The sequence below is a fragment of the Mustela lutreola genome, chromosome 9 (assembly GCF_030435805.1).
Source record: "Mustela lutreola isolate mMusLut2 chromosome 9, mMusLut2.pri, whole genome shotgun sequence".
NCBI classification, from domain to species: domain Eukaryota; kingdom Metazoa; phylum Chordata; class Mammalia; order Carnivora; family Mustelidae; genus Mustela; species Mustela lutreola.
Genome location: NC_081298.1, coordinates 12162139 through 12190061, shown reverse-complemented (window position 1 = coordinate 12190061; position 27923 = coordinate 12162139). Strand labels below are relative to the sequence as shown.

At 54.0% G+C, this 27923-nt stretch overlaps 1 protein-coding gene across 1 annotated transcript in view; it reads right to left on the bottom strand.

Moving 5' to 3' along the window:
* The window catches only part of PREX1 (phosphatidylinositol-3,4,5-trisphosphate dependent Rac exchange factor 1), a 176636-nt gene that overhangs the window by 20753 nt on the left and 127960 nt on the right, over positions 1-27923 (bottom strand). Inside the window, exons 14-26 of the mRNA XM_059132900.1 lie at positions 26716-26791; positions 20393-20465; positions 15759-15901; positions 14037-14129; positions 13538-13686; positions 11761-11846; positions 9220-9356; positions 8425-8518; positions 5046-5233; positions 4590-4751; positions 3903-4113; positions 3215-3491; positions 596-802 (exon numbers count right to left, since the gene is read on the bottom strand). Of these exons, the coding sequence (XP_058988883.1) occupies positions 596-802; positions 3215-3491; positions 3903-4113; positions 4590-4751; positions 5046-5233; positions 8425-8518; positions 9220-9356; positions 11761-11846; positions 13538-13686; positions 14037-14129; positions 15759-15901; positions 20393-20465; positions 26716-26791 (1896 nt within the window). The remainder of the gene's footprint in view (positions 1-595; positions 803-3214; positions 3492-3902; positions 4114-4589; positions 4752-5045; positions 5234-8424; positions 8519-9219; positions 9357-11760; positions 11847-13537; positions 13687-14036; positions 14130-15758; positions 15902-20392; positions 20466-26715; positions 26792-27923) is intronic.

Below are 27923 nucleotides of genomic sequence, written 5' to 3'. Positions count from 1 at the left end.
CGCTATATAGTTGACGATGGGAAACTGAGTTTTTAGTGTTATTTAACCCACTAATTAGGACTTTGCTGATCTGGTTATAATTAACCTAACCAGCAAGAAAACAATTCAGAATCTCTCAGAGTTAGAAAGGGGGGAAAACACTCTTTTCCTCCCTGCATCAAGTAAAAATATATGGTGTTCGTTGTAGGAACCGTCTGTCTTATGTTGAGTTTTAAAACACTGTCTGTCTAAAACACAGCACAGACCTTGACCTTTTCTTCGTCCACATTCCATGAACAAGTGCAGAGCCGAACTGCGGCCAAACAGACGGATGGGGGCCACGGGGGACCACAGGGGGCCACGGGGGACCAGGCCCTGCAACGCTGGCCTCAGGGCAGGAGAGCCAAAGGGGGAATCTGGGATGTGCTCTGGGGGTCTCAGAGAATCTCCCAGAACCAACTGGTTTAGAACACTGCTCCATCCCACTGTTTTCTAGGAAATGTCCCACTGATTCTGACTTCCAATCCTGGTGCGGGGATTCTAAGATACCAGTGTCCTCAACTCTCCCCCGGCCATCCACATCCAACCCCACAGGATCCGCACGTGATGACCTCACCTGTAGGAGTCACGGTAGCTCATGGTGTCATGGCCCGAGTCCTCCTGTTCCTCCTCAGACACCTTGAAACACACCTTCTTGATGCCCCCGTGGTCGGCCCTGTCCATCTCGCTCTCGTCACTGACCAGCGGCGGGGATGAGGTCTCCTCGGCCAAGGGGGGATCACAGGACACACCGGAGGTGGGCTCCGTGATGGTGGACAGCAACCTGTGGGACCAAAGGGTGTCAGCTTAAAGGCATAGGGCCCCAGCTTCATTCTCCTCCAGGAAGGTCTCAGATAAGGCCCTGACCTCGGGCCTGGCCTCTGACTCAAAACACAGGGAGCCATCAAATGCTTCCTATCCCTTCCCTGAAAATCCGGCCAGCAACTCTACAGATACACATACACCGTCTCTCCTGTAGGGGGCATGACGTAGGGGCCAGGAGGTTTACTTCAGGCGAAGCCACAGGAGGCTCAAAAAGCACCGAACACAACTAGGAAACTCCGCATAAAAGGCCCAGAGAGAAAATCTCTTCAGCTTTGCAGGCCCTCACAGTCTGCTACTACTCAACCCCTCCACGCTGCTGCTGTAGTGGGAAAGCATCACAGACAAGATATAAACAAATGGGCATGGCTATGTTCCAATAAAACTTTATTAAAAAGAAAAAAAAAAACCAAGCAGTGGGCTGAGCTGGATTTGGCCTACAGGTCATAATTCATCAGTTCCAGGCCCAGAATATAACGGTTAAGCGCATAGGGTTTTAAGACAGGCCCCAGATTCAAATCACAATGCTACCATTTCCTAGCTGAGAGACCTAAAGCAACTACTTAACCTCTCTGAGGCTCAGTTTCTTCAGCTGCAAAATGGAGTCATACCAGTAACTGTGTCCTAGGTAAATGTCAAGATTAAGGGACTAAGGGGTGCCTGGGTGGCTCAGTGGGTTAAGCCTCTGCCTTCGGCTCAGATCATGGTCCCGGGGTCCTGGGATCGAGCCCCACATCGAGCCCTGCATCGGGCTCTCTGCTCAGCAGGGAGCCTGCATCCCCCCACCCACCCTCACCACCTGCCTCTCTGCCTACTTGTGATCTGTCAAATAAATAAAATCTTTAAAAAAAAAAAAAAAACAAAGATTAAGGGACTTAAAACGTACAATGTTCAGAAAAGCGTCTGGTGCCTTGCAGGTGACCACTGGACCCCCAGACTTACCCCACCTCCCCCCTCAGTGGGCTCCGCGTTAGCATTTGCCCCACCCTGCAGGTGAGGCTCAGACAGGCCAAGCGCCTCAGTCGCACGGCTCTCGCCTCCAGAACCTACATTATTTTTCCTTTATAGAGGACAATTTCCAACTCCCACAAAAGCAGAAGGAACAGCATGAGACGCCCCAGGGACCCCGCAGGCCACTGCAGCCCTGGCAACTCAGGGCCCACCTCTGTCTCCTTACTTGTTCCCAAGCGGAGGTAAAACTCCGCTTGAGTATTTAAGATGATTCTAAGATATCATGAATTTCCCCCATAATGACTTTTACGTGCGTCTCTAGCACATGAGCACTTTCTTTTAAAGCAACGTTCTTCACTGTCGCCCCACCCCCACTCCCCAGAAACGTTTAGCAATTTAGCACATTTCCTGCGAGGCAAACATTTAGCAATGCCCAGAAACATTTCTATTTGTCACAACTGATGTGGGGGAGGAGGGGGGGCACTTCTGGGCTCTGGTGAGTAGAAGCCCACAGGGTCACTAAATGTCTCACAGCACACGGGACGGCCCCACAGCAGAGAACGACCCAAGCCCAAAATGCCAGTAGTGTCAAGGCCGAGAAACCGTCTTGCAAACATAACCAGTCTGCTATCACCACATCTAACAAAATCAGTAATTCCCCAATACCATCTCATATGCCCACCCATATTCAAATGTCCCTGACAGTCTTAAAGGTGTCTTTTCACAGATGATGTGTTGAAAACAGATTCTTGACCAGGTCCAGATGTTGTACACGGCTGATGTGTGTCTCAAGTCTCTCTTCTTCCTCCCTGTACCTGCTGCCCCACCCCCACCCTCACCTGTGTGTTAAAGAGACTGGGTCACTTGTCTTCTAGAATCACCCACGCTATAGATTTGGCCACCTGCCTTCCCAGAGTGCCACTTCAGCACCCTCTATCCCCCACATCCCGTCGCTGAGTAGTTAGACCCAGACTCTGGCTGGAGGACGGACATTTCCACTGTGTGTCCTGTGGCATGACACCGAGAAGGACATGTCCAGCGGTCTCTCCTTCTGCAAAGAAAGTTCCCTCCAAACCTTTCTCCAAATAGCATCAGCATTTCCTAGTGACTGCTGCCCACATCCATTATTTCATTAGAGCAGTGGTTCTCCATCGGAGGGGGAGGCTCTACCCACCCCCCACCACCTCCCGCAGGGAGCATTTGGCAATGTCTGAGGACATTTCTGGCTGTCACAATCTTGGACCAGGGGAGCCATAGTATCTCGAGGATACAGACCAGGGGCATCACTAAGTCACCTATGAGGTAACCCCACAGTGCCCCCCCGAATACAAAGGGTTATTCTACCCAAAACGTTGGCATTGCTGAGGCTAGCAAATGCTGACACTCCCACTCCCTCCCCTGTTCCCTCTGGGGCCGGACGCACCTGTTAATCTGGGTGACATACTGCTTCATCTCCTTCAAGGCCACGTCCAGTTTGGTGAAGAGCTGCCGGTAGGCTCCCTGGATCTCACGGTCCTCCTGTTTGAGTAGGAAGCTCAGGCCCCGGTCCTCCTGGATAGCAGTTTCACTGGCGGACCCGAAGCCACTGTCGTTGAGGCCCTGCTGTTGGAGGTCCCCGTCAGCAGCAGGCAGGCACTTCCAGGATGGGGCAGCCATGGTGGTGATACAGTGCTGGGTGTAGGACATGGGGTTCAGGTGGCCTACAGCAGGAGGAGAGGGGGCGCTCGTTTGGAAACAGCCTCCAGACACCCATAAACCCCTTAGAAATATACAAACCTATTCCATGGATCCCAATGAGTGAGAAAAACTTTCTATTAAATATTCGTTTAATTGACTAGATAACTTGGAGAGGAAAGTTTCAGTTAGAGATGCTTTTAACCACCATGAAACTTTTCCTGACTGGAACACAGACATGATGGCTGGTACTACAGCAGCCATTTTACATCATAAGGCATCCTTCAGGAAGAAAGCCATCTCTAGAGATGGTGAGCTAGAAGGAACCTGGATCCCTGATGGCTAACTGGGAAGCCACCACTCTAGTCCTGGACTACTGGTCTCTGGACATGTTTCCACAGACCTGAACACAACATCTAACAGACACACGCAGTTACCTTGCTCGGGGTCAAGGCCGATGAGGGAGGGTTTACGACCGAAACGGATACTGAAGGACCTGCCAACTGAGGGAGTGGTCTTGGGGTAGGACACTTCCATGAGGTTGACGTGGCAATTGGTGGGGCAGAAGTCCAGGCCACACAGCGGATGGGGTTCCGGGGATGCTTGTTTGAAGGGTGGGCTGACCCTGCTCTTCAACTGGGCTGCAAACTGAGAAAGGTGGGGGATATGGGGTCATGATTCAGGGGTCTGGGAATTCCGGCCCACCTCTAGCACCCACTTCACCCTAGTCTAGGCCAGACATTCCAAAACTAGATAAAATGCCAACAGCTTCGAAGGGAAAAGTGAATTCCCCTACACTTGCCTTTCACTGCATCCAGATTTCAAGGACGGTATGGGGAGATCTGAGGCCTCCAACTACCCACCCACATTCATTTCTTCACCTCAGCTGCTCTGACCTATCCGTGAGGAACCATCTCTCCCCAAAAGCATGAGAAGGAGAGGGGCCACCTTCTTGTGATGGTGTGATAGCTGAGCACCTGGATACAACCATGCCTGAAGTTCACCTCTGGACTTTTAAGTAACATAAACCAATAAATACTCCTGTTTGTTTAATGTATGTTGGGTTGAATTTTAACATTTACAACCAAAACAGCCCAGGCTGAGACCCTTTGGGGTGCAAGTACCTCCTGGTAGCAGGCAATCCTCTGGCCAATGCTCTCCAGCTTGGTGTCACAGATGTTGCGGAACTCGTAGTGGGACATGGTCTTGATGTTGTTGTTCAGGGCCATGAGCCGCCCACAGTTCTGCACAAAGACACTGTCATCGGCAGCAAAGGCCTTGAGGATCTGCAGAAACACGAACCACCACTGAGCACACACTGTGCACCAACGAGGGTCTTAAGCAGTTTCTCTATGGTGATCCCTGTAGGCTTGTAATAGCCCCGTGAGATGGGGTCTGCTACCGGCAGATAAATAAACTGAGGCTAAAGAGAAAAGAGGAAAAGGGGAAAAAGCGACTCTCCTAAATCCCAAAACTGCCAAGTGGTGGGGCAGCAACCAGACTTCAGGGCTCCAGGCTAAGTTGTAGGAAATGAGAATGAGGTGCCCCACCCCACAGGGCAGGGCAGCGCCCAGCAAGACCTTGGCAGCGAGGCCGAAGCAGCCACGGGGCTCCACGATCTTCTCCAGCACGTGGCATTTGACGCCTGCGGTGCTCACATACTCATACACCACGCCATGCTCCAAGTGTACGTTGTCCACGGTCAAGGTGACCACAGGGCTGTCTTCATGCAGGCTCAGCTGGGGCCCCAGGGACATCAGGGGAAAGGCTGGAAGCCAAAGGGACAGGCAGCCCTGAGGAGGGGGCACCACCTCCCAGCCATTCCACCCCCCAACCCAGCACCGCAGTGGCTCACGTGGGACACGTGGGGAGAAGCCTGTGCTACAGCTCTGCCCATTCTGGCCAGCCCACTCTCGCTCACCCCTTGTCCTCGATTTTCCTTCTAGGAATCCACCTTTGTGCCCCATTCCCAGTCTTTGTGGCTCACAAGAAGGAAGCCCTAACCACACCCTTCAGTCATGGCGACTGGTTCAGGAACAAGCATGTGACCCGATCCAGGCCAATGAGAGTCAAGTCTGGGACTTCCATTGGATCTACAAAGAGAACTGGACATTCCCTTTTTCAGTGGGACTCCAAACCACTGGAACCACTGCATGCAGAACACACAGTAGGAGCACAGGCGAGAACTGGACCAAAAGAGGGACTTTTCCCAAGACTATATATAAAACTGGATGGAGCCAGACCTGAAGCTGGCTTGACCCTACTCAATGTTTAGTTGGCTGAGCCACTATTCTTATGTAGCCCAGTTTCAGTCCTGATTAACGTGGGCCCACAGAGTCTAAGTGATTCCTCAGAGGCCACACCGCTAGGTAGTGACATAGCTAGAAAATGAAGCGGACACTTTACTGGACTGAACTGCTTTCCCTTATACCTGTTCCAAAGAGCACCTCTCAACACACCCACCAGGATGGCCATCCCCCCTCACATCCATACTGTGTTGCTGCCTGCCAGCTTTTCTGTTCCCAGTCTGTTCCCCCTTGTGTCAGCACCATGAGAACAGAAACCCTATCCATCTTGGAGCCAGACTGAAGGAACAAGCATGTGACCCAAGCCAGGCCAATGAGAGTCAAGTCTGGGACTTCCATTGGATCTACGAGGAGACAGACTCTTTTTCAACTGCAGATTCCAAGTCGCTAGACCCACCGGCAGAACAGAGCACGTGAAAGAGAAACCAATATTTTTTATGGACCCCCAGCTCCTAGAACAGGGCCTGGCATACAGCAGGTGCTTCTCCTTGCTGAACAGAGACTAGAAATAGCCAGCTCCTCTCGGCATACTTGACCATCATTATCGGGGTCCCCCATGTGCTGGTGAAGAAGCCCCACAGCCCTTGCCTCTCAGAGGGCATAAAGCAGGCTCAGCCTCTCCTCCCCCCATCAGCCTGTCCCTTTCAGGACTCCTCTGCCAGGCTGTGTGCTTCAGCAGGAAGGGGATGGCTCTCCGAACAACCCCCTAAACCCCATTCTTCACTGACCCTGAGTATACCAGCAAGGAGCCCACAGATGTCAGATGCAGAGGCAACCAGAGCCCCTACTCTTCCCACAGCCTCTGCCTCCACCTCCAGCCCAGTGGAAATACAGGGCAGAATCCAGAGAAGCAATCGGCAAAAACAGGCTACTGTTCAAAAGACACAATCACTGAGTGCCTACTACGTGCCAGGCACAGTTCCGGGCTCCGAGGTTCCAGCAAGGAAGAAAGCAAACAAAACCCTGCCCTTGTGGGTTTTATCCACTAGTGGGGAAAACAAAAGACAAACAGCTGTATGATATGTTAACAATACTTGCAGTGAGGAAAATAAAATAGGATGAGGAGACACTGAGGAAAAGAAAGGGCTTAACCAGAATGCTCAGGGGGCCTCCCTGACGAGGTGACATTTGAGCAGAGAGCTGAGTGAGATAAAGAGCATGAGGTAAGAAGTACTCTGGAGGAGAGCATTTGAGGCAGGCAAGACTGCAAGTGCAAAGGCCCTGGGGCAAGAATACACTTAGTATTTGAGAGCAAGAGACTGGAGTGCATAGAGCAGAGAGCACAAGATGAAAAGTGTTGGGAGGTGTGGCCGGAAGACCATGAAGAGGAGGACTGGGTCTTTGCCTGGAGTAGGGTGGGAGCCACTGGAAGATTCTGTTCTGTTTTTTGAGAAAAGCCCATAGGAAGAAGAAATAAGGCAGGACAGGGAGAACAGTGAGTAGGCTAGTGCAGGGGTCCTGGTAAGAAATGATGGTGACGGGGTGCCTGGGTGGCTCAGTGGGTTAAAGCCTCTGCCTTCGGCACGGGTCATGATCTCAGGATCCTGGGATCGAGTCCCGCGTTGGGCTCTCTGCTCAGCGGGGAGCCTGCTTCCCCCCTCTCTCTGCCTGCCTCTCTGCCTGCTTGTGATCTGTCAAATAAATAAATAAAATCTTTAAAAAAAAAAAAAAAAAAAGAAAGAAAGAAAAGAAATGATGGTAGCTTAGGCCAGGCAGTGATGGAGGGGGTGGGAAGTGGTCAGATTCTGAATGCAGGAGGAAGGTAGGGCAACAGGTGCGCTGCTGGGATCAAGGTGGAGGGCGAGAGGAGAGAGAGAACAGACAAGACACACTCCGAGGTTTGCGGCCTGAGAATCTGGGAAGGATGGAGCAGGGACACTTAGAGGAAAACGGGGCTTCAGGGGGAGGCTGGGATTTCGGTTTGGGCCCTGCTAAGTGTGCCATGCCCAACGGACATCCCAGGGCTGGCAGGTAGAAAGACGGTCTGGAGCCCAGGGCTGAGGCTAGGCTAGGGATAAAGATGGGAGCTCGTGGTGGACAGAACACTGGCTCCTGACAGACGCCTGGGCCCCAAGCCCTGGACCCTGTAAGTACGCTGTTCCATGGCAGCAGAGGGGCAGATTACAGTTGCAGATGGAACTAAGTTTATTAAATGATGGGTTTTATACTAAAGAGATTATCCTGGGTTACCCAGATGAGCCCCCAACGTGACCATATGGTCCTTCCATGGGGAAGATGGAGCCAGGAGAGTCGGAATTAGAGAGAGAGCAGTGTGAGGGGGACTCAGGCCAACGCCGCTAGCTCTGAAGATGGAGGAAGGGACTATGTGCCCAGGAATGCGGGCAGCTTCTAGAAGCTGTAACAGGCAAGTACACGGAGTCTCCCCTCAAGCCCCAGAAAGGAACACAGCTCCGTGGAGACCTGGAGGATGGCCCAGCAGGACTCAGTGTCGACGTCTGGCCTCCAGTGCTGTGGGGTTATGAGTGTGTGTGTGTGTGTGGCTCCGTGTTACAGCGGCGAGCAGACAGGAAGACAGAGCTGACAGCACCACCACAGCCTGGCCAGGAGCAGGGGGAAGCATGGACACAGAAGAGGACAGTCCCCGCTGGACTGTCTGGACACTCTTGGCCACATGGCCCACCTGTCCCTTTACCTGAGTCAGACTGCGGGTCCTCGCCGGGGGCCTCCTGGCTGGCTCGGGCCTCCTGGGCATCCTCATGGGTGTGGTAGACCCACTGGTACAGACCCTACCAGAGGGCAGAGTAAGAGGGCGCTGCAACCCCAGGAGCCCCGGATAGGGCTGCGGGGCAAGCCGTTCCCTGACTCCACAGCCCAGGCTTCTAGCCTGCAGACCCCCTTTGAGAGTCCTCCAAGATTTCACTCTGGAACCTTCCTGAGGGACCTCCAGTCATGCTCAGCCCTCACCCTCTAGAGTCTATGCTCCTCAGAGAAGCCAGGGCAGGGGGAGCCTCTGAAAAAACAGAGGTCAGACCCATGGTAGCAGAACCCACCCCCTGGTCTCTCCCATAGCCCCAAGGCCCACAGACACGCCAGGCACATAGCAGGCATTCAAATAACGCTTACTAGATAAAACAGTAAAGGCCTGCCCCTCCCCAGGACCCCGGCCCTCACCCCAACTAGAACATCAACTTTTACCATCAACTCTGCCGAATGTGCCTATGCGGTAAGAGAGAAGGGTCTTATCACACCCATGTCACAACTGTGACCATCGAGACCGTGAGGTATCACGGCCCAGTTCCTCTAGCTCAGGGAGACAGAGTGAACAAGACCCTGAGCCCAGCTCAGCCCTGCATGGTAGGCAGCCCCACCCGCCCCACCCCAAAAGCTGTGCTGCCTTCAGGCTTCTCCACAAGGAAGGAGGCAGCCCTCAGCCCCCTGTGCCACAGAGCAGGGCTCCCCCGATCCCCTCGGCTGCTGGCTGGCTCACCAGGGCCTCTTCTTGGTGGTTCCGGAATGCCTGGAAGTGCTCTAGGACCTCCTGTGCACCATCGTTCACCACGTTGTTGCCATTGACCTTGAGGATGCACTGGCCAGCACAGAGCCCTGCGGCCGCAGCCTCGGAGCCTAAGGGGACAGGAGTGTGTGAGGGTGGATACAAGGCAGAGAACGTGGGGCAGCGGCAGGCAAGGGCAAGTAACCAGATGAACGCTGTCCCCCACCCCGCGCACCGCCCCAACACCTCAAACACACCCCCGACACTCCACCCCATCCCTCCTGCCCTCAAGCCACTCTCCAACCCACTCCAAGAGGCAGGACAGAGACTGGCAATCCCATTTTGTAGAAGAGGAAACTGAGCCTCAGAGAAGTAGCAGCGAGGCCAAGGTCAACATAGCAAGGAAAGCTGGATGTGAACCTGGTACACTCCATTCTCAAGGTTCATCGCCTTTAAAATCCCTCGCCAACCTGAGATATCGTGACAGGATCAGCCCCATTTTGTAGACAGGGAAACAAAGGGGTAGAGAGGAAAAGTGACTCTCTCAAGGTCACTTGATGAAGAGAAGCCAGGATCCAAACCCAGGTCTACCAGACTTCAAGTGCATGCTTTTCCAACCATACCACGACTCCCAAACTACAGGTCTTGGCCCCCCGGGGCTTTATGTGGCTAATATGAAGAGTCTGGAAATATAAATGATTGCCAAGCCCCACCCATGCCTGGGAGAAGATGGGGCCTATTTGCTGTGATGGTGACAAGTACCGGCCTGGACCCAGGAGCTGGCATTCAAAACCTGGCTCTGCCACTGACCACCTGTGTGACCTCTGGCACACTCCCCAACCTCTCTATGCCTTGGTCTCCTCATCTGTCAAAGAAGGACACTAATAATATGTACTCATCGGGTTCTCGAGAGATTCAGGGAGTTAAAAGTGTAAAGCATTTAGCTCCAGGCCCTGTTCTTAGTAAGTGCTCAAGAAATATCAGTTGTTTTACTATTTTAGCCTGGTTCACCCACAAACCCCTGTTCTTCACTTGCAGCTGCTAAAGGCCGACGTTTGGGGTCAAGTGAGTCTCTTCTATGCCCCCATCCACGCAGGCTCCAGACGCCAGCCTCCCTGGTCTCTACCGGTGAGAGCCCAGCAGGACCCCAACCCTTTGTTCTGAAAACCAAAGAGTCATCAGAGAGCGCCAGATGCCCCCTGTAGGGTGAAAGTGCCCTGCGATCAAGAACTGTTGCTTTAAAGAAAAAATAAAAACCCACTTTAAAATACTTAACAGAGGGGCGCCTGGGTGGCTCAGTGGGTTAGAGCCCCTGTCTTCAGCTCAGGTCATGATTCCAGGGTCCTAGGATCGAGCCCCGCATCGGGCTCTCTGCTCAGTGGGGAGCCTGCTTCCCCCTCTCTCTGCCTGCCTCTCTATTTGTGATCTCTGTCTGTCAAATAAATAAATAAAATCTTTAAAAAATAAAATAAAATAGGGGCACCTGAGTGGTTCAGTGGGTTAATCCTCTGCCTTCAGCTCAGGTCCTGATCCCAGGGTCCTGGAATCAAGCCCCGCATTGGGCTCTGCTCAGCAAGGAGCCTGCTTCCCCGCCTCTCTCTCTGCCTGCCTACTTGTAATCTCTCTCTCTCTCTCTCTCTCTCTCTGTCAAATAAATAAATAAATAATCTTTAAAAAATAATAATAATAAAATAAAATAGTTAACAGAGGGGGGCACCTGGGTGGTTCAGTCATTAAGCGTTTGCCTGGCATCAAGCCCCGCATTGGGCTCCCTACTCAGCGGGAAACCTGCTTCTCCCTCTCCCTCTGCAGCTCCCCCTGCTTGTTCCCTCTCTCAGTAAGTCTCTTTCTGTCAAATAAATAAATAAAATCTTTTAAAATATAAAATAGTTAACAGACTCTTGGTAGCTTTCTGCCATGATACGCATTTTCTTTCATCAACTCATGTTACAACTATGACCATGAAAGTGGACAGTTCATGTTTCAACTTAAAAAGTGTGGCCCTCAGGGGCACCTGGGTGGCTCAGTAGGTTAAGCCTCTGCCTTCGGCTCGGGTCCTGGGATGGAGACCCATATCGGGCTCTCTGCTCAGCAGGGAGCCTGCTTCACCCTCTCTCTCTGCCTGCCTCTCTGCCTACTTGCGATCTCTCTGTCAAATAAATAAAATCTAAAAAAATAAAATAAAATAAAAATGCAGCCCTCAGATACGAAGAGGGTTCGGAGCCCAGAACTTCAGACCTATGTGGTCTTGTCTCCCGGAGGGAGTGACCCTCTAAGCATCATGCATGGGGGAGGCAGCACAAGAGCAGGCTGACTCTTGGCCCTTGGGCTGGATCGGACCCCAGAAGTGTGGCCAAAATTCCCACTTCTGCCTTCCTTTAAAAACTCATTCCTACCTGGTCATAATGAGCTTGAGCTGAGGGAAAACGAGCCCCTTTGAAAGTGAGCACATCTTTTCTCACCTTGCCGTAGTCCCCACCATTCCCTATGCGTTCCCCTCAGCTGTCTGAGCCCCTCTCAGTCTTCTGGGCTCACCTCTGCCCACGGCGTAGACGCACGGCGGGGCAGCTCCGCGGATCTGGAAGCACAGAGCCTCTGGATGGTCGGGAACTTTGATGATCCTGCGCCGGGTAGAAGCAGCAGTAAGAGAAAGCAGCATTTCGCCTAGGAGCCCAGGGGAGCCCTTGCCTCCCAGACTTTGGGGAAACCAGCCCAAAGGAGTAGCAATGCCAGTCTCTGGGCACCCAAAAAGACAGACAAACCTCACTTAACCGGAGCCCATACCTCTGGCATCTTTAATGACTCAGAACCACCCGTCCTGCCCTTGGAGACTGAATCCACACACAGAAATCCCAGGTCACCCTCCTGATGCCTTCTCTGTCACCCTCTCAGTGAGAGGAGGCCCCCGGGTGTTCAAACCAGCCCCTCGGGCAGCAAGTATTTTGTTCAACAATCACAGATGGCGAGAGTGAGAAGTGACCCAGAACATCTTGGTGTTGACTCCAGAAAAATGCCAAGTGTCCCCTAGAGAACACAGTTCAAAAGGCCAGGTCTGGGCCATTCCGCAAGTGGGAGGCCAGAGCAGAGTGAGCCGCGCCCGCCCGAGGCCGTGCGCTGGGTGACACTGTCCCAGTGGCTTCGATGCAGCTGCGTGCTTCCCCGTCAAGGGCGTGAGCCCCACGGTGGGGCTCAGGATCATCCTCCCATCCCCACCTGCCAGGTAAAACCATCTCGGGAGCCTGTTCTCGAACTTGCGGCACTTCCAGAACTTGACGCAGGCACACTCCCCCGGGTGATTTCTGCCACTTCCACATACCAAACTATCAATCATCTTCCCTAAATTGGCTTGCCTTTCCCACTGAAAGAATCACAGTTAAAACTTTCCATCACCCCCCTCAATAGGAAACCGGGAGCCTTTGCCTTAAATAGAAGAGAGAAATAAAACCCAAATGCACAATTTCTAAAATAGAAAATGCTTCTCCCTGCACCTATATCTGGCATCGACCGCTTCTCACCACCTCCACGGCCGCCACACAGCCTCCTCGCCAACCCCCTACTTCCACCTTTGCCCCTGACAAGCTAGTCTCCACCTGCGGCCGGGGGACTCCTCCCAGAAGCTGTGTCACATCATGCCTTGCCTCTGCTCAGAACCTTCCGGCGGCTCCATGGTCCTTAACGTAGGCACAAAGTCCTAAAAGGCCTGGCCTCCCTTGTCTGGTCGACCTCATCACCTACCCTTCCCTCCCCCTCACTCTGCTCCACCCCATCAGCCTCTTCACTGTTCCTCAAAGATACAAGCCACAGTTCCACCCCAGGACCTTTGCACTGGCTGTCTCCTCTGCCCCGAACACTCTTCCTCCCCTTGACTCCCTCCCATCCCGTCTCGATTTTCACCTCAGTTCACCACAGCATCTCCCTGGCTGCCATCCCTCCACACAGGCTCTCTTCTTTCCCAGCTGGAGAGACTGGCCGAGGCTTACTACGACCTGGTTCACTACGTCTCTCAGTTCTCTGTTTTGCTTTTTTGTGTGTCTCCTGCCCGACCCTCCACCTAGACTGAGAGGTATGAATGGTAGGAGGGCATCCAGACATGCCTGCATCCCCAGGGCCTGGAACCACTCAGCACATAGTAGGTGTTCAGTAAACATCTCCTGAATGAATGAAAGTAGCAGCCTCATGTCACGTGCCCTAGCATGGGCCCCATCCACAGGGAACCAGGACAGCTCGGGCCCCCACCACCACTCCTTGCACTGAGGCAACTCCTTAGGCCAAAAGGAAGATGGGCCGGACACCCCATCATGGAGACACTCACTCTTTGGCCTTGGTGGCTACCAGGAGGCGCAGTGGGCGGCGGGAGCAGAAAGACTGGTTGAGGATGGACTCCACCTCTGCAAAGGGCCTCAGGAACACCAAATCCTCGTTGATGGAGTAGATCTTCCTCCCTACTTGCAGGCCGGCCATCTTGGCGGAGATGGAGGAGACACGCAAACGAGGTCACTAGCCTCCCTTCCTCCTCACCTCGGTGCACACAGCCAGCCCAGGGACCAAGCACGCCCCGAGTGAGACCCCCAGGGCAACCCCGCTCCCCGCTGTGGTGAGCAGTTAAGAAACCAGCTTTCATCCTGCGCCTCCCCACAGGGCAACGGGGGGAGCCGGTGGAGTACAGGCTGGGAGACCAGCCCAAGCAGGGGGCTCACTTGCGGCTCCCCCTAGAGCGCGCAGGGGAGCCCGCCCTGGCCTGAGTGTGCCCACAGGACCACCAGCAGGGAGGAACCATGGACACTGTGGGTGGCCCCCCTGGGAGGCCTCACCTCAGCCAGCGAGCCCCGCTGGACTGACTTCACCACCACGGCTTTGTTCTTCTCCTCGATGTCAAAGCCATAGTCCTCCTCCTGGGGCAGGATCTGAGGGCCCAAGGCAGGAGAGACCCGGTGAGACGCTGAGGGTCCCCACAAGACCACGATCCTACCAGCTCCGCGTGCCCCAGTCCTCCAGGGACTAGGGGTGCATGACAGCATTAAAAACTAAATACAAAGAGCATCCAGTACACAGTAGGTGCTCAGTACATACCAGGGAGGACACACCACCTAGCTCATGCCTCAGCCTGGTGCTAATCAAGTCCTTTTTACTTTTCACTTCTGTCTCCCCTTTCTCCTCCCAATACGAGCACCAAGTCTGCTCCATTATACCACCACTGTCTCCCCCATCAGCAGGCAAACTGTACGGGCTCAGTAACAATCCGCTGGCTTTATGAATAAAACAGATCCAACAATGTCCAGCCACCAAGAACTTGGGGACATGAAAGGAGTTTAGGGAGGAACAGTCCTGCCCGCTGCCGGGTGGCAGGCAGGTTGGGAAGTCTGGGGGTTCTGTGCGCAGGGGGGATGCCAGGGACATGCATTTATTTGTTCAACAAATTTTGCTGAGCTGCTGCCTGTGATACAAGCCAGGTGCTTTATGCAACACCGGAAACAGTGCTGGATAAGACGCACAGTCCCTGCTCTGCTGCGGCCGACCATCTAGTGGGGAAGACAGACTACAGACAAATGAGCGAGGAAAGACAGAACGTGATGCAGGCAATGTACACAGTCTGAGTTCAAATAAAGCTCTTAATGGGACAGACGGGTGTGGCAGGGGTCCCAGAGGAGGAGTTACCTGAGCTGAGACCTGAATGAAATGAGGAACAGAACTTTATGAAACTGGAAAAAGTGTTCTGGGCAGAGGGCACAGCACGTGCAAAGGCCCTGAGTCAGGCCCACAGGACTCGAGGATAAGACAGATTAGAGTGGCTGGGGTCGGGTGAAGGAGGGGAGAACCCAGGAGATGAAGCTGGAGAGATAGGGACAGTCTTATAGACCATGATGAGAGACTGGATTTCATCCCAAGTGTGAAGGGAGCACGGGTGGGCTTTATAGTGGGAGAAATGGGAATCCCCATATTTACGGGACCCCTGTAAGCATCACATGAGAGAAGTTAATGGTGCCGTCTTCCCATGAGTCGGACATCAGCCCCAACTCTGGCTGTGGCAGGAGATCTAAGCTGCTGAGCCTTCCTTTCGCCACCTCCTGTGGACCAGGCATGAAGGCAGAAGCTGCTGGTCACCAGAACACAGAGAAACAGGACTTGGAGGGCTAGACTGGGCAGATAGCTGGGCGGGCTGGTAAACGCTCCCCTCAGCTGTAAGGGTATTTACAGCAATTGCACATGGACAGGGCACCGCCGGCAGACCTAAGGCTTTGCAAAGGATCTGGGATGAGTCATTTCAGGGGCCAACCTCTCTGCACGATGCTAAGCTGGGACGTGGGGTGGATGGGGGTGGGGCAGATGGGGGAAGAAGGAAAGGAAAAGAAAGGAAGCCAGCAAGCCTGATCTCTCCAGAAAGAAGGTAGTCTTGGCCCATGAAATGTAGAAGCCCCATCTTCGGGTGCTACAAGTTGAGCCCAACTTCTCTAGCCATAATCGGCAGGTCGCCCTGCTCCTGGGCCGCAGCCAGGCCCAGGGAGGCAGAGGTAGCCCTTGCCCTCTGCTCCTACCAGCAGGCGCTTGGCCAGGATGTTCTCCACCAGCTTGAAGTCGTTGCGAAGCTGTTTGTTCTTGCTGCTGGTTCCCTCCATCTCCTCGTCTGCGTGGAAGCGGAAGTACTGGGACTCATCCTTGAACTCACTCTTCTCCAGCACTGCAAACCCACAGACGCACAGCACATGGTCAGGCTCGAAGGGAAGGCTCAGCAGTATTTGCCAACTGGCAACCACAGGCCGGAGCCAACCCCAAGACAAGTTTGCTTTGGCAAGCATGGTGTTTTATTAAAGCGAATCATGTGCCAACCCTAACTGGTGAGGATACTTCGCACAGATGTCTGGCTTTCTGACTTCTCTTGAAAAAGTCTGAACTTGCCCCACCTGCTATAAAACACATATTACGAAGCCGCAGGAACAGAAGCAGTGTGGAATTACGGCAGAAACAGATAAAGAGCCAGGGGAAGAAAACGGAAATCACAGAAGAGGACCGTGTGTTTATGGGAACTTAGCCTATGATGACGATGATCACGGGGAGGACTGCAGAGCATGTCGGGAAAAACTGACTCACTCAGGGGAAAAAAATAAAATTGGATCCCTACCTCAAACCATGTATCACAATAAATTCCTGATGGATTAAAGACCTAAATATGAACAGGGAAACTAATGCTCACCCAAAAAAATGCAAAATATCTTTGTCCTAGGGCAGAAAAAGATTTCATACATGAACCCCGCCCCCAAAAAGCAGGATCATGAAATTAAGGGCTTCAGTTCAATAACAAGACCATAGGCAAAGGGCAGATTCAAAAAAAAAAAAAAAAAAAAAAAAAAAAAAAAAACACTATAATGTCTAAAGCCAACAAGGAATAAATATCTAAAACATAAAACAAATACCAACAAATCCACCAGAGGCAGCAGGGAACTACAATGAGACACTTCAGAAGGAGGATTAGCAAAGTCACGCCCTATAAGCCAGAGCCCACCCACTGCCTCTCTTTATAAATAAAGTTTTATTAAAACACAACCACATCTATTTATTTACTTACTGTCTGGGGCTGCTTCCATTCCACAGTGACCGACAGAGGTGATTGTGAAAGGCTGTATGGCCCACAAAGCCTACAATATTTACTATTTAGGCCTTGACAGGCCCCCAGTAGGAGAAAACAGAAGTTTTCTGATCTCTGTTCTAGAAGGCAGGAAAATGATTGCAAATAACCTGTCACAACCAGCATGTGGTCTGGGCCCTGTGGGTTAGAATTTAACTAAGTCTCTTTCAGTGCTGGGCACGGCGGGGATGCAGGCTTAGGTTCGGTTACTCCTCAGGCGAGGATGGACTGGCTGTACCCCTTTTACAGGTAGGGAGACTAAGGCCCAGAGAAGCTAAAAGAACTGTGCACGGTCACAGAGTGGGCAGGACGGGGACAGGGGAGAATTGGGCAAGGGGGAAATCCAGGCTCGGTGGAAGAAAAGCAGTGTTTGGAGTCATGAAAGGAAAACCAGCTGCCTAAGGTTCGGGATGCTCCCACCATCCCTGAAGACGGAGGCTGTCTACAGATTTGGTGACCACATGAAAAGCAGGAGGCGATCCTTTCTCTCTCCTTCCTTCCTAGGACCTCGAGCTGTTTGTGTCTTCCTCCCATCGCCCCCACTACCTCTTTGGAGAAAACAGACACGCAAATTGCTGTTTTTTGCCCAGAACAGGGGAGCCAGGCCCCAGGGGCCGGCTGGCTTCACATCCACTATAAACACAAGGCGGACAGACTCTGAGAGTGGGAGGAGGAAGCACCATGTTGCGTCTTGGCTGAAATGTCTGGGGAAAGAGCTGGAATCCCCAAGTCCAGGACCACAGCCAGGTGAGGTCCCACCACCCACTGACGTAGGTTTCCCTCAAGGCCACCGGCCGGGCTCAGACCCCTGCCAGCCCCTGCCCGATCTCACATCCTCTGGGCCTCTCTGAGCCTCCACATGCTCAGCTGGGGAGGACCCCGACAGCACCAACTTCCAGAGGGATGGGGGATGAGACGGTAGCTTCAGCTTCCCCATATGTGCTTAAAGACACTTCAGGGCCAGGAGCTCAGGTCAGACGCTGCAGGAGGCCCCACTCGGGCCCCACCGCCGCCCTCTGCTCTGCCCCCTAACCTGCATTTTGCAGCAGCCACAACCCTGGGATTTGGCCCTTTCCTATTTTAGCTTATTTCTGAGTTCGTGGCAGGGAACAGGGGGAGCAGGGGCTACGCCCTGCAGTTTCTGTCCCTGAGGGGCCCCAAGGGTGTTGGCACTGCCTGGGAGTCACCCTCCCCCACACCCCCACCCACAGAATGTCCTCAGCCAGCGGCCTTCCCAGAATAGCAGCAGGGGTGGACCCCTAATTACTTTCACCCACAAATGAGAGGTTCTGCCCAGCTGATCGGCGGGAAGGATGGAGCTGTCAGAGGGCCCCGCGGGGAAAAGAGCGGCTTCTGGGAATGAGGGACTTTGATGACAGGAGCTGATGGACGGGAATGACTCTGGTTGGGCCTGACCTGCCCATCTTCACCGGCGAAATGGGCAGCTGGGAGTGCGTCCTAATGCCTAACCCCACAGAGGCACGGGCCCGCTGAGCTCAGAGGAGGAGGGGACCCAGTGGCAAGATGAGGAAACGGAGGCCCAGAGAGACACAGAGGTTTACTGGGAGTCAGCCGAGTCAGGGCTGGAACAAGGCCTGCCGGCTACTAGGCAGGGGATACGCTGGCACACCTCTCATCCTGTTGAAGGGACAGCAAACCCAGCAGTGAGACTAGGGGTGGAAAACTATGGCCCACTGCCTGTGTTTCTAAATAAAGTTTTATTGGCACACAGCCACGCCCACTTAATTGAAGTACCGCCTGTAGCAGCTTCAATGCTGTGATGGCAGAGTTGAGTTGTGATAGATCCCGTGGCCTACAAAGCCTGAAATATTTAGTATCTGGCCCCTCGCAGGGAGGGTTTGCTAACCTCTGAGCTGGAGCACAGAGCAGAAGCTGGGAAAAGGAATGACCAAGAGACCTTCTAGAATCTCACCCCTCTGCTGCCACCACCAGGGCCCAAGCCACGGCAACCCTGCCCTGGGGTCAGAGTCGCTTCTGCACTGGCCTCTCAACTTCCACCCTCAGCCCCGCAGACATGCTCCATGGCCCTCCTCTGCTCCGAACCCTACCGGGACTCCCAACGCCCTGGAGTGAAAGCCGAAGTCCTCCTCACGCACCTGCACTGCTCCAGAACATGGACTGATTTCAGTGCTTCGTGCATGCACATGAGGCTGTGAGCTCCCGAGGACGGGACTCCGCTCTGCCCTGCTCACCGCTCTGTCCTGGAGCCGAGCACGGTGCCCGCCCTGAGAAGGCAAGGGCTGGAGGCGAGCATCAGGAATGGCAACACGAGGGAAGCACGTAATTATTCTGACAGGGAGAGAACAGCACCGTGGAGAAGCCTGAATCTGGGCCAAGTGCAAAGAGGGGACGGAGAGGAGCCGTGCGGCCCGGGTGCTGGGGGAGGCCTCAGGAGGCGCGGACCAAACAGAAACACCGAGTAAGTTGGGGGCGTGAAGCAGGTAGGGCACCCCAGGCCAAGGAAACTGCAAGAGCCAAAGCCCTGGGGAGTGTTCTAGAAGGAGAAGAAACGCTGGTTGCTGGGAGTTAAGTCGACCCGCCCTGCTGAAAGGGTAGGAGCCTCAGGGCTCCCTCAGGGTCAGCAAGTGGGAAGGTCACAGAGCTCTGTGACAGGAGTGCGCGGCCGGTGAAGCCCGCCAGCTTGGATTCAAATCCCAGCTCCTACTTGCTGTGTGACCTTGAGCTGCTATCTTAACTATCGGGGCTTCCATTTCCTCGATTATAAAAAAGGATGATATTAATACCAACAACAAAGGCTCAATTCAGGATTGAACTATCGAATCCATGGGGAGTGCTCAGGAGGAGGCCAGACACACGGGCGTGTTAACTTCTATGTTAATTTGAAATGGTGACCCTGGAACCCGTTCCTCCCTCCTGTCCACCGTCCCACCTCAGGATCATCTCGGGACTGCCTACCTCTCTAGCCCTCTTCCGTGCTTCTCTGGTGGGAAGGAGAGCGACCCATCCAAGGGGTCAGGCCCGGAGAAGCGGTGTGAACGTCCCTGCCCGGCTCCCTTCCTCTCTCACGTACAACCTGCCTGCGCTCTGTCCCCCCAGACCCCTCTCTTCTCCTCCATGTGGAAGCCCGTGGACCAGCCCCGCATGACCTGACCTCGCCGCCCACCCAGAGGTCATGTCCCACCCAGGAGAAGGGCCCAGGAAGCCCACAGATTGGACCTCAAAGCCAGTCCATTTTCCCAGCCAACCGTTACCAGCCACCTTGGTCCCTACTGAAACCCTGAGGTGATGTCGCCATCAGGGCAGAAGAGGGAGGGGCGTGGGGTGGGCTTCCTGAGCCACCCCAAGCCCCCTCGGTCTACAGGCCCACAGAGCAGGCATCTAGCCTGGGCTCCTCCGTGGGCAGGCCGAGCAGCCTTCAGCCCACCACTTGCTCTCTCTGGGCCTCAGCTCCCTCCTCTACCTCATGAAATGCCCCAGGGACCAGGGTCCCTACTAGCTTTTCTGTTCCAGGGCAAACCGCCCCCCACCCCCCAGGAGGCTGGGTGAAGGGAAGAGACAGGTTACCGTGGTGCATGAAGCCATTGTTACACAGGCCCACGCCAAGCGCCACCGCCTCCTCCCGCGTCTGGCAGTCACCCTGGAACGGAACAAGAAGAGGTGGGTGTTAGGCGCACCGACACTGGAGGGGCTGAGCTAGGCTGCGAAAAGCCCACCATCACCATCACCCCGAGAATGGAGGCTCCACGGGGGCAAAGATCTGTGTCTGTTTTACATACTGCGGTACTGACCAAACACGTCTATGACTATTAGGAATAAACCCCACACAAGAAAATCAATAGTAGCTGAGATAAAGCCACTGTGTATCATGCTATAAATACCACAAAGGAGAAATGGAGATCTGATGTGGCAGATATTGTTGGCTGCCTAGGAATAACCCTTTCACCAGTACCATGCTAGCAATGAAGCTGTCACTGTTGAAGCCAGCAACATGTCCATCTAGGGGTTCACAAAACCCGGCTCCCTTGCAGTGAGAGGTGGCCAATGAGATATAAGCAGAAATCACTGGTAGGGAGCTCTGGAAAAACCTGTTGTCCCTGCTCCTTCTTTTTCCTTCCTCCTCCTCCTTGGAACAAAGATGTGATGGCTGGAGCTCCTGCAGTCATCCTAGACCACAATACCAAGGACCAAAACATGCTAAGGATGGCAGAGCAGGAAGAGAGACAGACCCAAAGGTCTCCTGAGGATGCCCTAGCAGCTCTAGCCCACCAACCTCTAGGCTTCTCTCACAGCAAAGGAAAATCAACTCCTAATTTATATCAGCCTCTGTAGCTAGGATCTTTGATACTAGCAATGAAGTCCAAGTCCTAACTGACCTAGCTATAGCCAGCGAGATACCTGGGGAAGGCTACCAGGGGATTCTGGAAAATACCTTCTTCCTTGAAAAAAGAGGAAAGCAGTACCACATCCCCTACTGGGCACAAAGTCGCATGATGAAGTGACTAATATATGTAGGTCTAAGGGGCTATCCAGTGACCAAGGTGGCAGACGATGCTGAGGAGAGCAGAGTGAAGGACAGAAGGTTCTTGACATGTGGCATGACTGGTATGGGGCACAATTATCTGCTCAGGCCACTGTTTAGTTGGGTTTTCTGTTGTTGCAAAGGAACACACTCCTAACCAGTACAGCTGAAGTCCGCTTCACCTCTCAGGGCTTTTCCAAGGAAGTGACGTCCAACCCAAAACTGAAGTCATGAACAGTCGTGCCCACAGGGCCCGTCTTTGGGGCCAACTCTCCCACGTGGAATGTCGTCTTGGTGGGAGAGCTCCTCAGTTTTTCTCACACAACTGCCCCACCACCACCAACCCAGGCCAGGGTTGAGGACACACAGTCCGTGCAGAGCTACAGTGATGCCATCTGCCCCAGGAGGAACCCAAGGACAGGGAACAACTGGTGTGGTTCTCCCCACAGTGCCCCAAAGACGGGGCCCTTGGTACCTGCTCCCAAGATGCTGGGCACTTCCTGGTGCCAGTGCTTTCTGAGGCTGGGTCCTGGGTCTCCCCTAACTCTGTGGGCGCTCCTTACCCTTTCCCATCTTCTCTTTTCTTCCCCCGTTCCTTTAGCTAGCCAGAATCTGTTTCTGGTCCGGGCAAACCCCACAATCTCAGTTCATCAGGGAAACCATGTGAGTTGTGTGGTTGGGGATGCGGGGGATGGGCGAACAGCTGGGTCGCAGACAGAGAAAACAGCATGGACAAAGGTCCAGGGGTGGGACAAAGCCTGCGTCACAAAAGGCAGCCTCGCTACCCGGGAGGGGGTGAGTGCGCTCCATTAGGACAGGTGTTTGATCTGCTGTGTTCCCTGCGGAACCCCAATGGCTTAGAACTCAGGCCTGGCATACAGGAGGTGCTCAATAAATATCTGGCGATTCAATAAAGTTTCTGTCAGCGGGGCCACATCATGTAGGAGCTTATGGCCACAGTCAGTGAGCTTCAGCTACATTCAGATGGCCGCGGGGCCCGACAACCGCTCATGCAACGGACTCCCGATGCAAGAAGGGGTTTCGAGAGGCCGTCGCCTCGACTGTCCCCCACCTACTCTGCCAGCCACCGAGGGGCCAGGGAGAGACGTGCCCAGCTAAAGGAGAAACAAATGCCAGGAGCTGCAGGACTCAGAGCATGGGGCCTGAGGGAGCCACTGGCCTCCGGATGTCACGCCTTGGCCGACTCGAGGAAGAAAAATCTCTCCCGTGGGACCCCAGGCCAGCAGCCGGAAGGCTGTGTGCACAGAGCCCAGCCAGAGTAGGCGGCCGTCCATGCGAGAGGCGGCATCCGGAGCGGCCGCCCCCAGCTGCACAGGGCCAGCAGGGGAGGCACAGCCGGGGCCCAGGTGGCGAGCAGGCGCCCGCTCCGCAGCGTGGGAGGCCCCCGGCAGGCGTCTGGAGCACACCTGGCTTTCTGAAGCACTCACAGTCTGGGCTGCCAGCCCATCCCTGTCCCCCTTCCCACAGGGAGGACCCACAGGGAGGCTCCTAAAGTTAGAACAAGAAGAGGATTCTCAAGTTAACCATGGAATACGCTGACCCTGGACACCTGAAAATTAAGTCCCCTACCCCACATCCCACCAAGTTGTGGGAAAACCTCAAATCACCATTTTCTCCCCTCCCGGAGGAAGGCACAGACACACACAGCCCTGTCCCGCTGCACCGCCACGCTCCCCTCACCTCCTCCACCCACCCACTAGCCCCCGTGCTGGTGCTCCAGCCCCGCTGGCCTCCTTGCTAGTCCTTTCACAAACTACGTGCCCTCGCCTCAGGGCCTTTGCACTTACTCCTTCCTCCCCCTGGAAGGCCCTGTCCTGGCTTTTTTAAGTCTCAGTGCCCAGTCAGCTCCTCAGAGGACAACCTAAAGTAGCCCCCCCAGCCCCCACTCCCCACCCCCACGCATCTTCTCCACCAATGTTCGTCCATTTACACTCCCACGACCTTGCGGGATACCGGTGCTGCACTTGCCACAGTCTGAAACAAACTCCTCCCTTCCCGCCACCGCTCTCAGGAGAATCAGCACCAAGGATTCCTGGTCCTTGGGGTCCCTCCTGATAAGTGGGTGTGGTTTAAGGTCTGTCCTTCACTAGAACATCAGTGGGCGGCAGCGATGCCCGTCAAGGTGACCCACCGCCCCAGTGGCACCCAGCACTCAGGGAGCCACAAAACATCTCTACCCAGAACCACCTGGGATGCCAGAGGCAAAGGCAGAGCTGGGCCGGGTGACAGAACACTGGGGGGGCGGGGGGGGTGGTAATGGATCCAGGGCTGCGGGAGGCTCCCCGCCCATGACTCGGGAAACGGGAAACACCAGGACAATGTCCACAGATGCCTCTTATTATTGAGGTTGACCCTCAAGGGTCAACCCAGAGGCGGTCGCTCCCCTTATCCCATTTAACAGATGAAGAGCCTGGGGGACAGACAGGCTTGCAATTGCCTTAGGTTACACCGTGAGGTTACACTCACCTGGGGGCCAGATCCTTCCCCCCACCACCATGTTATGGAAATGGAGGCTCCAAGAGGACAAGTTAGTCGCCCATCGCTGGGGCCAGGGCTCCTGACAAGTGCCCATGGATGCTTTCTTTCCTCTGCCAGTGCCTCAAGCCACCAGCCCGCTGGGTCCCCAGAACCTGAACCGGTCGGTGCCCAGTACACAGTAGGTGCTCAAAGAAAGGGAGAAGCTAATTAGCCCTCTTGTTGACTTGCTCCACACCCTCCCCCAACTGTTCATTTTAAATACTGCCAAAGCTGACCAGGAACGGAGGTCTGGCATGCCAATCGTGCCCCGCCCTCCACCCCCCCATGGGAGAGTCCAGTGGGCACCCCAAAGACAGTGCCTTCCCGCATCAGAGGAGAACTCTCTATCTTCCCAGACAACTGGGGACTCCTCCCCCAGTCTCCCCATCCCCGTAAAGGGTACCTCCCGCCTCCCAGTGCACCAAAGCCCCAGGACGCATCCTTGCCTCCTATCCTGTCCCATAGCAGAGCACCCTGTGCACCCCATCTCCAGGCATTTCTCAGACCCACTGACATCTCAGCATCTCGGGGACCCATCTCACTCCCAACTCAGGCCAGGGACTCACCACTTAGGGCAGAGCCCACATCACGCTTCAGAACCCACACACAGCCGTGAGCACCAGTGGAGCTTGGGAAACATGAGGCCACAGAAAAGGCTGAGCTGGGGAGAAGCAGCCGTTTCCGAGAGCCCGGACCCAGGCAGGTCTAGGCTCCAAGCAAAGAACCCAAACCACAAAGGAAATCACCCTGTGTCACCCTCACCTGGGGCAGAACACTCCGGAGGCGGGACTCCATGGATTTGCAGCCCCCCCACCCTGCCCCCTACCCTACACCCCACCCCCTGCTGGTTGTTTCCTGATCTCAGTGTTCCTGCACCCCCAAAGCCCCTGCAGGTTCTCCAGCCTTCCATATTCTCCAGCCTTCTGTACCGCGTGTAATCTGGAGCCGCCTTGAATCCCTTGTGCGGGAGATAAGGAATTACAACAACGTCGCCTTTACTGAGCAATTCCTCTGTGCCAGGTGCCAGTCTAAGCACTTTATGTGATTAACTCATTGAATCTTCAAAATAATCTTACAGGGAAGGTATTGTTTTTAGCTTTATTTTGCAGGTGTGGAAAGTGAGGCACAGAGAGGCTAAGAGGCTTGTCCAAGAGCACTCCGCTAGGAAGACGCAGAGCTGGCATCTGACCCAGGCCCGCCTGGCTACTAGAAATCAGGCACATGCTGGGAGCTGGTTTCGGGAGCCAGAAGGGGAGGGCAGTACCGTACAGTGGTTAGTGCTCTGCGCCTGCCAGATGTGCAAAACTGAATTCCAATTCCAGGGCTATTTAAGACCTCCCGGGTCCTAGCATCCCACACCACAGCAAACATATTAAAATACACCCACATCCTACATTAAATATGCTGTTTGGGCCTGAAAATAATTTTTCAAGGATTTTTCTAAACCTGCTTTTGAAGTCATTTGGCACCAAGAAACATTTACTTTACAGATTGGCTACGATTTCTAGGCAATCATCAGGAATTGTGTGACATGAGAAAATCCCACCAGCAAATTGTTTTCAAATGGAATGAGGTTTTTATGAATGCTAAATTTAACAATTAAGGAGGCTGACATAAAGCTGCATTCTGTAAACGTTTAAACACTTATCCGTTTTGATTTCACAGTTGTCTCCTCGTCTTCGGAGCCAATACGCTCTCTTTACAGATTTACAAATGAACACTCTCGCAAGCTCCCTGAAAAGTTCGAAGAACCGAGGTACAAGCAGAGTGAGGCAGGCCCTCCCAATCCCAGCTCTGCCAGTACGGGGCTGTGTACCCTTGAACCAAGTGCTCAGCCTCTCTGGGCCCCAGTGCCCCTGTCTATAAACGGGCTGGAGGACTCCACGAGGTAATGCACAAAACCCAGCCAGAGGAAGCGCCCCGGGAGCAGGAGCCATGGGCCGGCAGACAGAAGTGTCTGCAGCATCTCAGGGGAGCAAAAGCCTTCAGGAAGTTGCAGCAAAACCAAGCTGCTGCCCAGCCCTTGCCCCCTGGGCAACTTCCGCAAAAGGAGTAACTTGGCAAGCTCCCCATGGAGGCTCCGGTCTGGTGCCTCAGCAGGAGACCGACTTGTCCCGGCTCAGCCGGGACTGTCCCAGTTTTAACTGGAATTCTCCAGTGGCAGCAACCAGACGTCCATTAAGTTAAGCAGACACTAATAGACAGATAATAATAAATGACAGATAAATCAACTGTGGGCGATCTGTGCAATGGAATATTATTCAGCCTCGCAAAGGAAGGTAATTCTGACCCAGGCCACCATGTGGATGGCCCTGAGATCATGACACGGAGTGCCGTCTGCCAGCCACAGAAGGACAAAGGCTGCGTGACCCTGCTCACGGGGGTACCGTGACCATAAGGACAAAGGCTGCATGACCCTGCTCATGGGGGTACAGTGTGGCCAAGCACCTGGAGACAGAAAGCAGAAGCGAGGTTGCCAGGGGCCGCGGGGAGGGGCAAGAGGGGAGCTGGTGTTGACCGGGGACAGGGTTTTAGTTCTGCAAGATGAAAGAGCTCTAGAGAGGGAGGGTGGCAACGGCTCCCAGCGACGTGAGGGGACGTCGGACGTCATGTCACAAACAGCACACTGAACCACGGTTATGACAGTTAAGTGTGATGTGTATTTTACATGAGTGAAAACTAGAGAAAAAACTATTTAAAGCAACTTCAAGGCCAGCAGCCCAGTCAGCTCCTTGGTGCTGGGCAGAGTGAGGAGGCTGCTCCCGCGGGTCCAGGGACGACAGATCCCACAGGTTGGGGTACAGCTCCCATGGGCTGGGGGACAGCTCACCTGAGCCAGCAGCCAGTCCACGAGCTTGCTCCCAGGCAGCACGGACTTGTAGGTCTTCAGGTGGTAATCACGGTCTCTGCGGGAGGAGGGAGCACATGTGAGCACGTCGGGGAGCACGGATCCCTGGGGCTCTCCCCAGGCACATGCTCTGATGTGTGGCATCTAAATTTCCCCCCGGGGTGCCTGGGTGGCTCAGTGGGTTAAAGCCTCTGCCTTCAGCTCAGGTCATGGTCCCAGGGTCCTGGGATTGAGCCCTGCGTCAGGCTCTCTGCTTAGTAGGGAGCCTGCTTCCTCCTTTCTCTCTCTGCCTGCCTCTCTGCCTACTTGTGATCTCTGTCAAATGAATAAATAAAATATTAAACAACAACAAAAAAATTCCCCCCCAGTCCTGGAATGAAGGGTCGTACTAACCTTATAGTGAGTCGACCGTTTCTGGGGCTCGAGGCTGGCAAACAGGAGTCCATGTGGCCAGTCACACACAGGCCGACGACCAAGTCTGGCTGGGGAGTTTCTCTAGACTTTAGGAACTGGGGAGCTGGGCAGGCTGAGTGCCAGTAAGTGCTGGCCCTGCCACTTCCTTCTCTAGGGGCTGATCAGGAGGCCCTTCTCGCAAGGGCACAGAGAAGGCAAGGGCTGGTCTCTAGATGTGAGGGGCTCCCAGGGCCTGACCCCCGACAAGGCTAGCAAATGCTGGAATCCCCTCCGTTCCTCTAAGAGTAAACTGCAGCTGGTAAAAATGAGGTTGTAGGGCGCCTGGGCGGCTCCGTGGGTTAAGCCTCTGCCTTCAGCTCAGGTCATGGTCTCAGAGTCCTGGGATTGAGCCCTGCATGGGGCTCTCTGCTCAGCGGGGAACCTGCTTCCCCTTCTCTCTCTGCCTGCCTCTCTGCCTACTTGTGATCTCTGTCAAATAAATAAATAAAATCTTAAAAAAAAAAAAAAAAAGAATGAGGTCACACTCTCCATCCCTTCATCCACAACCATAAGCTTCATAATAAAGAAAAGAACCAATGGCTGGCATTTATACAGCCCGCACAATGTGCCAGGCATCGCTCAAATTTAATCCTCATAGCAACCCAAGAGGTGTGAGCTATTCTTTTTTTTTTCTTTTTTTTTTTTAAAGATTTTATTTATTTATTTGACAGAGAAAGAGAGCCCAAGTACATAAAGACCCAGGCAGAGGGAAAAGGAGAAGCCAGCTCCCCGCTGAG